The sequence below is a fragment of the Hibiscus syriacus genome, unplaced genomic scaffold, assembly GCF_006381635.1.
Source record: "Hibiscus syriacus cultivar Baekdansim isolate YM2019G1 unplaced genomic scaffold, ASM638163v2 tig00110600_pilon, whole genome shotgun sequence".
Lineage (NCBI taxonomy): Eukaryota > Viridiplantae > Streptophyta > Magnoliopsida > Malvales > Malvaceae > Hibiscus > Hibiscus syriacus.
This window is the reverse complement of record NW_024062797.1, coordinates 25,891-39,006: the sequence shown is the minus strand read 5'-3', so window position 1 is coordinate 39,006 and position 13,116 is coordinate 25,891. Positions and strand designations below refer to the sequence as shown.

The following is a 13,116-nucleotide window of genomic DNA, read 5'->3' as shown; positions in this document are numbered from 1 at the left end:
TCATTGGATAAAGATGATAATTCTTCACAGGAGCATGGATTGGCAATTGTAGATGATGTTGCTTGTACAACCGGCAAACCAAATGATAGTCTCGGTGAAACGACAGAGGCCATAACCAAAACGGATAGATTAAGGCGGTTGCTGGAGAAATGTAACATGGTACAGAATAGTATAAGTGAGAAGCTATCAATATACTTATGATATACGGTTCCTTTTTGTAACTTACATCTCATTAAATTTGAGCTGGTTTTGTAATGTTATATTTGTTTCTTTTGTATGATGAGAAATTAAGCCTGCATGCTCTCTCTTCTTGATCACACTTGTAATTGATAAGATCCTCGTCTGTGAGTTACCAAATGGTTGGTCAGATACCATACCATATTGATATTCAATATTGACCGATTGTTTCGGTTCAAATTCAATAATTACAACAGAAAAAAGATCATAAAGGCAGTTAATTTGTCATTATGCAGCTTATGTACCATAAAAGTACTACAGTTAACATATCTCACGTTAAATTTACACAATCCATGTAGGGCAGTTAACAATCAAGGTTATATCTGCCTCACATCATCCCAGCAGTGCTGGAAACAACTGAGATTTAAAGGCAACAAAATAGAATAGTTCTTCTCTTCCTCGGAAGCATGTTAACATTGAAATAGCGTATTTCCGGATCCTTATCATCTTGTGAATATCAGCTCTTACCTTGCTAAACATAACTTACCTTCGATCTTGAGAAAACAATTTCTTTTCTACATACGTTCGGATTACTAGGTGCAAGATCGCCGCCAAGAGCACACCATTTGCTTGACAAATACAGTGTTATCAGCAAACAGCAAGATGTCATGGGGCCTTGACATCATTCACCATGAGAATCTTGCACCATGAAAGTAACTTCTCTGTTTCCTTTTGGCTACCCCACATTTAATTGTAAAGGCCTTTTCCGCATTGGCGATGGAACAACAATCGCAGCACTTCGATTCATCGACACACTCTGTTGGAAAGACTGCTGAGTATCTGAAAAATCACTTCTTACTGAATCATATGTTTCCGACTCCGAGACACTGCACATATTGAGACTTCCCTTTACCGACCTCATAACCATTGGCCTGCAATCCACTCTGCTATCTGTGGCACCAGCACCCGACTGCAAGAAATCAAAAAAGTTGGTTAATCACAATGCAGTTATTGACAAGTGAAATAGGAACTTAGTGATTGAATTCACTTTTTTTTCCTTTTTTTCTGAATCAAGTTAAATTAAATGCAAAACGGAACTTAGTGACCTAAAAGTCCATATTTCAATTACTTCAATGAAAGAATACACCAGCACCAGAAAAAAGCTCGCATTTTTAATATTTGGAGAATTTGAACAGCAAGAGGAAACTTTAAATAGTGCATACATTTGACAAGCCTTTAATCTGTACAATGATTATTGTAATATCATCAGTCCGATTTTCATTATCCAACCAAAGTTTGTAGGATTCTCCAGCAATCGCAGCACATGCATCCCTGGGATCCGTGTATGCCGCTGCCTATGTGAAGAAAACAAAAAAAAATTGTTAAGGACATCTCAAATGACTCAAATATCTTCGAAGAATTGTAATAAGATAATTAGTGAAAATGTTCAAGACATCAATAGTTTAAAAGTTCACAAATGGTACAAAAAGCAAAAGACATCGTAAAACTCTTTTGCGCTACCATTTTACCGTTTACACTTGCCGGTATAAACAAGTTTACAAACATCATTTGGCAAGGAACATACATTTAAATCTAACGTAAAGACACTTCATCAGTTGCTTGCAATCAAAATGCAAATATGAGCAACCCTTTTAATGTCAATATATGATGGAAACACAAAGTATCATAAAAAGGACTGAAACATAATTGATAATTGTATGAATCATACCATGTTGACAACAGTTTGGCTTGGGAGAAACTCGAAAACTCCATCACTTGCAACGACAAAGAATAGATGATTAGGTGTGAGCTGAACAACTTTAATCTCGGGTACAGCAATCACACCAATCGTCTCCGCTGTACTATCACCTACACTCCTACTAAATGCAGTCCCAGGATACATCCCATTAGGAACCCACAACCTTGGAGGATCACCGCCTTGGCTTTCTTCATCGCCCCAATTTTGAACATTCGGGTCTTTAAGGCCTTCCACTTGATCAACACTCAAGACCCTGGCACCGCAACGCTTCACCCTTTCATATTCATCTTTCCTAAATGGTGTTTGATCCTCGGATAAATCCTCAGCCAAAACTCGATCCCCATACTTAACAGCCATCACAGCTCTCGAATCCCCAACATTAGCAACATAAAGTGTATCCCCAACAACAAGCACAGTTATTGCTGTGGTACCACTCATAGTATCATCAATCTCACTATCATGTAACTCAGAATTGGTAGCTAAAAATGCTGAATTATAAGCTTTCAAAGGATCGTTCAACAGAGAGGGGTCACTAGATAGCATTTCTATAAGCCTATCCTTAACAAAGTTGGAACAGTGAGCACCGTATTGACCATGTCCATCAAAGACACCAAAGAAATGAACATTTGGGTCACCTTGAATTTGTGTTTTGATGCAGAAACTATCTTGGTTTTCCCTCTCCACTGTGTCTGGGTAGTAACCATGCTGTGTTAAGGCTGAGCACTGCAAAGTAAAGTTGTGAGATGGAACAGGAATCAACTCCAATGACCTCTCTGTAAGAATGTGTTTGCATTTGTAAGGTTTCTTTTCTTTATGGTGACCTGAATCACCATCTGATGATGATGGATATCTAGAACAACACTTTCCAAGAACACATCCCATGATTTCAAATCAAAATTACACACACACAAAAAGGTGCAGCTTAAATGTTTGATAAAAGGCCTAAAAGAAACTGAATTTAAAATCAATGGAGGCAGTAGAAAGATTCAAACGAAAGGGCAAGTGGAAAAATGGGTTTTTGTTAAAGCTAACATTCTGGGTATTTTAAGGGGAAGTATGGTTAGAAACATGCTTTAAAGAGACGAGAAATTGAAAACAATGAACAAAGAGAAACAGAACCAAAAAAAAAGGAAAATAAACAGCAAAAGAAATAATTTTTATAATGACAATGCAAAAGCAAGACCGTGGGGCTTCTGAGAAAAAAAAGGAAAGGTGAGAATAAACCCCAGAACAAGCAAAAGAGAAACAGTGAAATTCTAAATCAAGGATGGGGAAAAGAAGCAAACACAATGAGGCGACGCTTTCTTTTGATTCAAGGCAAAAAGAAAAAAGGATCTCTTTCTTGAGAGAAAACAGGGATCAGAATGTGATCAGTTACCCGGAAAGGGGAAAAGAAAGGAATCAGTGCCAGAATCCCAAAAGAACAAAAAAAGGAAACCCTAAAATTGAGGGGAAACGTGGGGTTGATTGCTTCAGGTTTTCAACTTTGTCGAGAGAGAGAAAGAAAATGGAGGAAAATCGAAACTGTGCATGGGTTCATTTTGTCTTTACCCCGGGAAAAGTAAGAACAAAGAAACGAAAACAATGGAGAAATTACTTTATATATATATATATATCATAGTTTACTTTTATTTATAAATAAATATTTTTTTAAAAATAACCAAGATATTTTATTTAAAAAAATCGTATCAATAAACATTTTGTCAATTACAGACGGAACAAATATAGTCAAGATTATCGAAAATAAAATATTAATGATGTCTTATTGATAACTTAGTAAACAAAACCGTTAACAAATAAAATAACGACGTACATAAACTGAACACATCAACGACTTCGAGCATCAAAACACGAAGTAGATAAACTGAATATTATGTTGATATTTTTAATGTGATTTACGTTCCTCGGTAGTTATCCAAAACTTAAACAAATAAATGTATATTAGTTACTTCTAGATAACAATTCTTAGTGATTTTAAATAGCTAAATTTATTCTCAAATTCAATTTATACGTATAAAAAGAGAATATAGGCTGTTTAATGATTGAATTCAAGATTAATATTACATTCGTATTATATTTTTCTCTTAATCTAACTCTTTATCTCAAAAAAAAAACAAATTTAATGTGGCATTTTGATCATTTTTTCATTTGAACGGTATGATGCTGAGATGACAGTTCAGGATATGACGTGGTGGTCCATAATACTAACGTGCAATTCACGATGCCAACGTGGTGGTCTACGATACTGGCGTGACAGTCCATCTGTTATGTTCGAGTTACCAATTTAACACATCTGTCATGTTATCTGTTACATTATCAATCAATGTGGACTACCACGTCAATACCGTGGACTGTCACATCAACACTGTAAACTCTCACATTAGTACCGTAACGATCAAAGACGAAAAACATTGATTAAAGAGTCATGTTAGGTTTTTTTTAATTAAAAGGCCACATTGATAGAAAAATAATAATATGAGGGCTACATTGTTTTTTTTTAATTTCATGGACCTCTTATGTTTTTTTTACCTTTAATTTATACAGTGAAATTGTTTATAATCACGTGCAAGCTATGTAATCATATATATGTGTATACACACATGATATATGCCAAAATCCTCATTATCATAAGATCTGAGGCTATTTTTCATGCGAGCTACATAATCATTGTAAACCCCTTTTTATGATTATTATTGTTTTAAAATTGATTGTAGTTTAAATTCTAAATTTATGGTAATTTACGTTAATCATCGTTGAATTTTATTCCGTCTCTTATTTTACTCACAGTACTTTAAATTAGTTTAATTTTCTTACTGAATTTAATATAATTAATATTTTAGTCACTCGTCCGTTAAATATTTAATGACAAACAACGTCATTTTATGAAAAACAAAATTTTCACCAAAATGACGTCGTTTTGCATATATATATTAGTTCATTTATAACATCGTTCAGTGAGAAAACAATTGAGTGACAAATAAAATGCTAATTGTATTAAGTTCAGTGAGAAAATTGAACAGATTTAAAGTACACTGAGTGAAATAGGAGAGTGAGTAAAGTTCAATGATGATTGGTGAAAAATTACCCTTAAATTTAATTATATTAATTTCGAGTAAAAGTAATCTATTTTTCGCATCATCTTATGTAAATATGCATAAAAAGTGTTTAAGAATTCAAATTTGAGGTAAGATCGGTGATATTGCCTTAATAATCAACCAGATAAATTAAATTGATCGATTTTATTTGACAAATATTTAAGGTTATAGTTTAAGGCTTCAGGTCATTTAAGTTTTGAAAATATATACTATTATTGAAAGACATATACTATCATAAAAAAAAATTTGTTTTTAATAAATTTTGATTTTTTCGGTTGGATAAAGTACATTATAAGTTATTGAACTATGTTAAAATGATCTTTTAGTCGATACAATTTTAAATGTTATATAATGATCATTAAACTTATCAAACTATTATAAAATGATCATTGCAATATTATAAATAACAATTTTGATAAATTTAATTACCATTTGTAATAGTTTGACAAGTACAGTGAGTATTTTATAACGGTTTGATAAATTATAATGACCAATTTATAATCATTTGAGAAATTTAATGACTATTTCATAATATTTAAAATCCATTAGCTAAAGAGAATATTTTAACATATTTTGATGACAAAACCTTAATAGGTTAACTCTCAATAGTAACTTAATAAAACACTAAAACCTTAATAGTAAAATGAAACGTCTATCACTCTAGAGATAAATGGTTCGTCTAGGGTAATTAAAAAATCGTATTTATTTATATTTGTTACTAATTGATATCATATACACAAAGAAGACATAATTATTAAAATCAATACCTCTAAAAAAATGACATATCCTTTAACCACTAAAATCATAATAGGTTGATTTGATTTTTTTTTGCTTTCTAGTTCAAATGTTTTATCTTGACTAATATGGACTAACTCAGATTGTACACCTAGTTTGGGTATGTGAGTTTTCGAATGAATATTTTTTTTAAACGATATCAAACTATTTACCATTTAAATCACTTATTGATTGATTTGATAATTTCTTTAAAAAAAGGAATAAACAAAATGTGAAATTTTCCATATAAACCTTAAAAAAAACATGAGATTTTTTTTTCCATATCGTTCCACTACATATAAACTTCAAAAATATTTTAGGCGTGTCAAATCTAAGTGGGCTGCATTATAATGGTGCTTCCAATTCCGAATATCGTCTACACCCACCATTCTGATGTTGCCACGTGTCCCTTTAAAAATCGTCACCACTAATTTCTTTTATCTTTTTCTACTAAATTCCACTCACATTCCATCATCTTTTTCAACCAATCAAATCATCCACGTCATCATATTAGTTTTCCCCGCCAATTAAAAATTTTTACTCTCTAAACTAAACCCCCTCGCCACCTTTTTCTTTTTATCTACCTTTCTTCTTCTTGTTGTTTTTTCCGGCGATTAGCGGCCGTGAATGTTTGGAAAACGACGGTACCAGCGGCGAGGAACTCATCAATTGCGAAAGTCCGGCATTTGAGTCCCAACGGTTCCATAGCACGCGCCACCTTCGTCCAGACTTCACGGCTGTTACTCGTCGTGGAAATCGAAACCGCCGCCGGCTTGAAAACCTGGACGGCTTTCTTCAAGGTCTCGACAATGTCGACGTCTTCGTCGTAAACGGAGCCGACACACTCGAAGCTAGCGTAGCTGTAACCGTCTTCAGGCGTAACATGAATCGTCGAGTGTCGATTGCCGTCGACTCCGTTCATGGAGTAACCGCATGGATCGAACGCGAAATCACAAATGAAAGCGCTAGGGTTTATGTCGTCGATACCCGTCAACTCCGTCATCTCCCTTCCCGCCAAATCCCCTGTTTTGCAATCACCGATCTTTTTGAAGAATTTGCGCGCCAGATGGTGGTCGAGCTCCGTCATGCAAACTTCGAACGTGACGTCGGAATTCAGGTTCCGTCGGAGGTGATGATTCTGATCGGCGGCGGTGAATACATGCCACGAATACGAAGGGTTCTTCGACGGCATAACGGTGGCTTTCCTGTAAACAAGATGGTTCGGCAGATTCTCTTCGATGTAAATCACTTCTTCTTTGAAATTGGTATGGGGAAAAGGTTGTGATTTGGGGAAAATGAAGCTCCCTCTGGTGTAACGACACTCGCATAACGTGAGATTAATCTTGCCGGAAAAGTGAACCAATGGACCAACGGATTTGAGAAGCTGAGTCGTCCCACAGGTTTTGATGATGATCTTATTCGGATAAACGAACAAGCTCGATTCCGATAGCACATAAGCGTCGAAGAAATGGTTGCCGACGGCGGAGACGACCGTGCAGTGGACGGCATGGAGGACTTGTTCAAGTGATTCGAAATCAATCAGCCTAAGACCCATGTTTTCCAACGGATCATCACCGAAGAAACGAAGCTCCAAACGCTTCTCAAACCCTTCGAACCTTGAAACCGCCATTGTTGAAACCTCGAAACAGATGCCCAGAAGAAAGAAAAACAAGAACCCAGGAACAGGGAGGTGAAAACAGGGACTGGGATGGTGGGATTCGAGTGATTGGAGGACTACAGGGTGAGAGAGAGAGGCCAGGGGAAATATGGGGTTTTATAGGTGAGATTTTGTGTGTGTGGGAGTGAAAGGGGCATGAGGGTTGAGGCAACCGAGAATCATAATTGCAGGCATAATGAAGGTGAAGAAGATGATGATATGCTGTTTGTTTTTGTACAATTTCATGGTTCTGTTTTTTGGGTTTCGATTTTCGATTTTGATTTTGTGCAACAAATCTTTGTTTTTGTACAACTAGGAGGATTACAAACGAACGGGAATTATGCCCACGCGCATGCATCTAAGGTTTTTGTCTTCCACCTCTATTTTTCATATTTCATACAATTTTCTCCTCCAATTTCTTCCCTCTTAATAAGTACGGTAATAGGATTTTATTTCGGTTATAACCTAAAATATTATGAAAAAATATTATACCTGGAAAAAATAAGAAAAACATAATATCTTAGATTACGCGTAAATTAAAATATTATGTTGTTTATAATATTTTAAGTCGTGTATTTTTTTAGTCTTATATTAGATTGTCTCACCCTAAAACTCATGAATCAACTCGACAACATATAAAATATTTATATAACGTTTGAAGGGCAAAAACGTTTGATGGCGTGGACTATAATTAAAAATATAATTTCATATTAAGGTATAAATTTATATTAGAAATTTAAAATGATAAAGTTTTTATAATAGATTTATCTTATTTGGGTTTTTTATTTACTATATATTTGAATATATGAAATTTTTAAGCAAATATATTCATATCGAATTTATATCTTAATTCAATATTTATTGGATTCAGGCACATCCCAAACAATATGGAGGTCATGTATTGCTTTTAAAAATGAGGCCCATAATATGTAAGAAGAATATCATAAATGATTTTTTTTATTAAAAATGGGGATCTACGAGGTTTTTTTATTAAATTTTATAATAAAAAACGATTAAAGATATTGTCAAAATATTCGTTTATAATTTTTTCTATCATTTCCTTAAGAACTAAACAAAAAGTTTAATTTTTCAAACAAAAATATTATTAAGGCATAAATGTTATACATAGACGAAACTAAATGACATTTATAAGTGAAACCCTTAAATCTTCTAAAATTCTGTGACGAATCACTTATTACATTTAAGAGAAAATAACCTCAGTGACCAAAAATCCCATATAATATACGATTTTAACCAACTTTTTCCGGATTTGCCAAAATGACCAACAAAATCGCAATGCGATCGCTAATTCGTAACGCGATCTCCATTATCGCAAATTCGCGTTGCATTTTCGCAATGCGATAGTTGAAAATTGCGTTGCGATGGTCTACAGTATCGTTGCGATTTTCCCAATTCGCAATGTGAATAAGTAAATCGCAACGCGAATTGGGAAAATCACAATGCGAATAAGTAAATCGCAACGCGAATTGGGAAAATCGCAATGCGATAATAAAAAATCGCAACGAGATACTTACTTTCGCAACGCGATACTGACTTTCGCAACGCGATTCTGACTTTCGCAACGCGATAATACATAATCGCAATGCGATTTTCAAAGCGCCATTAGTATCCTGGCCAAGTATTTTATTTTTAAATTCCAAACACGAATATTAATATATTGGAACACTGAACTGTCCACAGTATATCCCGTAATCGCAACTCATAACCTAAAACCTAAAATCACAACTCAGTCTCATCTCCATCTCTCACTCTCTCACCCATCTCCGACGAAATCCGTCCCCATCTCCGACGAAATCCGTCTATCTCCATCTCTCAGAGCCACCCTCACAATCAGAAATGGAAAATCAACCAAATCAACCAACGAGGGTTAGTTTTTTTAATTATTTTTCTTTTTGAAAATTTTGCATTATTATTAGGTTTTTCATATTGAAATTGATGATAAGTTTACTGGTAATTTCAATAATAGATTAACCATTTCACTTAGATTGCTTATTAAATCAACCGAGAATCGCAACGCGAAATGCAAATCGTAACGCGATTTTAGTTTCGCGTTGCGATTCTCTCGTTGCGATAGTCGAATTCGCGTTGCGATTTTCATTTTCGTGTTGCGATTTTCATTTTCAGAAACTATTCTTCTTCTGCAAATTGAAACTTGAATGAATTGCATTACTTCAATAAAAAAACAAAGACAAATACGAAATTCACAGTGTTGCATATTTAAGTTTGAAGAATAAACTACTACTATTTATGTTTATATTATTGTTTTTTGTATATCTTCACAGTGTAGTTTTTGGTATATCTAATTTAGTATGTTTATTGTTTTTGTAGAACTTTTATTCGGCTCAATTGACCTTGAGAAATAAAGTCAGCCTGGCCAAAACAATTGCGTCGAAGCTTTCACCTGCACAAAGAAAAATGTTTGAGGATACATGCTTCGGGCCATGGCTGAAAGTACAACATCCCGGTGGAGATGCGATGTTGACACACCTGTTTCTTCAAACCATGACTAGCGATCTACCAGAGACTATACAACGTCGTGATGAAGAGATATGGTTTGATTTTCCACCGGCGTATACGTGTTTTGGGCGGGAGGAGTTTTGCTTAATCACCGGTCTACGCTTCGGACACGATGATGTAGGTCGGTACACTAGACACATTACCCGCCCATCATGGCTATCCCGGGTTTTTCCTGAGCTGGAGAGGCCGAGTCTACACGTAGAAGACCTGACAAGATTTTTGAATAATAAGATGGTTTTACTCGGATGGATGACGTCGACGTTGTCCGAGTATGCCTTCTAATTCTTTTGCATGCCGGCTTTTTAGGCAGAGAGGCCAGACAACCTATTCCAAATGATCTAATCAAATTGGTAGAAGACCTAAATGCGTGGAACCTGTTTCCGTGGGGCTCGTATTTATGGAAAGCTACATGGAATAAGTTATCGTCTGCCTTGGATGATCGAAAAAGTTTGCATGGCGATGGTTCCAAATACACTTTGACAGGCTTTATTTGGGCCTTTAAGGTAAGAATTTTTATATGATGTTTCCAAAATTATAAGTAATTATTTAACAATTACTAATGTTGTTATTATATTGTTTGTAGATTTGGATATTTGAGGCCTTTCCCGCCATGAAGACATATGCAATAAAAACTTCAAATGATATTCCCAGGGCTATTTCCTGGAAGAGGAAACTGACCTTGCAATGGGAAGATTTACTACGGTATACGACAATAAATAATGTAAGTTAACATAAATACTACCATATGTTTATAAACAAGTTATTACTAGTACACGTTTAACTTTGTTTGAGCTTTTATATTGTTAGGAGGCCAACACTCCTCTACAGAAGCTGACACCCACGGAAGCTGAGCTTGCCACTGATTGGTGGCAAGCTAGTAAGCGTTTTTTTGATGGAACGGTTGATGAGCAGCCTCCACTTCGGGAGCCATCACCTCGCCCAGAGCTATCACCTCACCCAGAGCCATCATCTGATCGACCCGGCTATACACCTCCACAACGACAGCCATCACCTATTCTGTCACATCATCGAGCCTCTTCTCCACCATCATAGCAAGATAGGCGATCGACAAAGATGCCACGACGTTTATCTCCCTGTTCTCCACCTCCACCTCAACGGGATGAGTTAGGGGAGTTACGTGATGAGGTCAATGCCTTGCGTGAGGAGGTCGGTACTTTACGCAAAGACGATGGTGCATGGCGTGTTGAGGTGTCTACATTACGCGGTGAGGTAGCCGCTCTACGTGAGATGGTAGCATCGTTGCAGAATGAGGTTCATACTCTACGCAACAAGGTAAGTTTAAGATTTTTCATACTCGTAATTCATTCGGTTGCTGCCAATACTGCTAAACTGTTTTTGTTAGTATTTGTTTTTGGTTTTGTTTTTGTCTTTTGGTTGAAGTAATGCAATCCATTCAAGTTTCAATTTGCAGAAGAAGAATAGTTTACTTTCGCAACACGAAAATGACTATCGCAACGCGGAAATGGCTATCGCAATGCGAAATGAAAATCGCAACGACAAAATCGCAATGCGAAATGAAATCGCAACGACAAAATCGCAACGCGAAATGAAAATCGCAATTCGATTTTGTCGTTGCGATTTTCATTTCGCATTGCGATAGCCATTTCCACGTTGCGATAGTCATTTCGCGTTGCGATTTTAAGTTTCGTGTTGCGAAAGTAAACTATTCTTCTTCTGGAATGTTATATATGTTGTCCTTTTAAATGTTTATATAAGTGCTTACTTCTGGAATGTTATCTGAGCATTTTGTGAACTATGATAGAATAATGATTTGGGTGAATACAATGCTAGTTTGAAACATATTTGTCTTTGTTTAATATCATTTCTGTTTATTTACTGATTTATGTATTAATTTTTTTAGCGGCCCGATAAGGTGGATGCTTTACGTCGGGTTTTCCTTGCACGACGGAGTTCACGCATCAGACGGTGTGGACGTGCTATTACGTCTCCGTTCACCCCAATGGTACGAAGACTCCGCAAGAAGAAGCCCGACTCACCGGTCATCCCTCAAGAGTCCCCTCCAATCGTTCAAGAGGCCCCTATTCTCCCTCAAGATTCCCCTCCCCCACCGTTCAAGAGGCCACTGTCATCGTTGAAGAGGTCCCTCCCACCATTCCAGAGCCCGATTCACATGGGGTAATATATCGAAGTATTGAGAAACCCCCACCGGTTCCGAACATAATGGATGAGAGTTGGCTCTCGTATGAGTTACCGGCTAGTACCCTTCCGGTATCTGAAGTGGAGAGGAGACAACTACCGGAAACAATTGTGGATAATACCCTTTGGGCTAAGACCGCAGTTGATTTTTATCTACATGAGCGGAGCCAAGGGTGTTACACTGACATCAGCAAACTCAACGATGAAATGTTTTTGTTGCTTGATCGGTCTTGGTGGGGTGTGCTATTAGGGGTTGAAGACAGTGGCTATTTGGACGGGGAGGTAAGTCTTATATTTGTCTTATATATGATTTTGATTAATTTGTTTAAAAATTAATGTAATTCACTAATATATGTATTTTTTTGTAAAACAACATATCGATGTGTGGGTGTCACGTCTACTAATAATAAGGAAGCTTAGGAAAAATAAAAAAATTCGCTATATACAATAATGCCGACGGCTTTTCACGCAGTTCACTTGAAGAATCAACGAGATGAATCATTTTTGTTGGGCAATGGACAAGCTAAACTTTATCCTGCATGGTGGGAGGTCGATAAGGTTAGTGTTTATTTTTTAAATTTTTTAAAGGTGTTCATAAATAAGTGCGCAAATAAATGAATTATTACTTATGATCGCAGGTGTTTATCCCTATTTTGGAACGTCGTCACTGGCTTCTCGTCCAACTTCAGCTCCCATCCCTGAAGATAATAGTGTATGACAGCATGATCAATTACATATCACTGTCTGATTTGAGGGATATTTTCAAGGGATTGAGCTCTCATTTGGCTAAATTCTTGGATGGGATTAAGTATTGGAGTCATTCTGGACACAAGAAGCCAAAGAAGTTCAATGTCACAGTTGTCAGAGACGAGACGCGCCACAGCAATCGCCGGGAGCCAGAGGGGATTGTGGTCCTCTCGTATGCCTTTGCTTGGCGC

At 36.2% G+C, this 13,116-nt stretch overlaps 2 protein-coding genes across 2 annotated transcripts; both read right to left on the bottom strand.

Moving 5' to 3' along the window:
- Positions 1-439: 439 nt before the first annotated feature.
- On the bottom strand, positions 440-2,882 carry LOC120134963 (probable protein phosphatase 2C 35). The gene is made up of 3 exons (XM_039151341.1): positions 1,907-2,882; positions 1,401-1,532; positions 440-1,147 (listed from the first exon to the last, which is right to left on the bottom strand). The coding sequence occupies exons 1-3, from the start codon at positions 2,816-2,818 to the stop codon at positions 914-916; spliced, it is 1,278 nt and encodes a 425-aa protein (XP_039007272.1). The 5' UTR covers positions 2,819-2,882; the 3' UTR covers positions 440-913.
- A 3,218-nt stretch (positions 2,883-6,100) lies between these two features.
- Positions 6,101-7,628, bottom strand: LOC120134918 (S-adenosylmethionine decarboxylase proenzyme 4-like). Its single transcript, XM_039151288.1, has one exon. It carries the CDS (start codon positions 7,433-7,435, stop codon positions 6,386-6,388), a length of 1,050 nt encoding a protein of 349 aa, XP_039007219.1. The 5' UTR covers positions 7,436-7,628; the 3' UTR covers positions 6,101-6,385.
- Positions 7,629-13,116: the final 5,488 nt, after the last annotated feature.

Bases quoted from the DNA above. Each gene is read 5' to 3' on its own strand.
- LOC120134963 (XM_039151341.1), bottom strand. From the start codon at position 2,818: ATGGGATGTGTTCTTGGAAAGTGTTGTTCTAGATATCCATCATCATCA. The intron at 1,533-1,906 runs GTATGATTCATA...TTCTTCACATAG, and splicing joins GCCAAACTGTTGTCAACATG to GCAGCGGCATACACGGATCC. The intron at 1,148-1,400 runs GTATGCACTATT...GATTTCTTGCAG, and splicing joins AGATTAAAGGCTTGTCAAAT to TCGGGTGCTGGTGCCACAGA.
- LOC120134918 (XM_039151288.1), bottom strand. From the start codon at position 7,435: ATGGCGGTTTCAAGGTTCGAAGGGTTTGAGAAGCGTTTGGAGCTTCGT.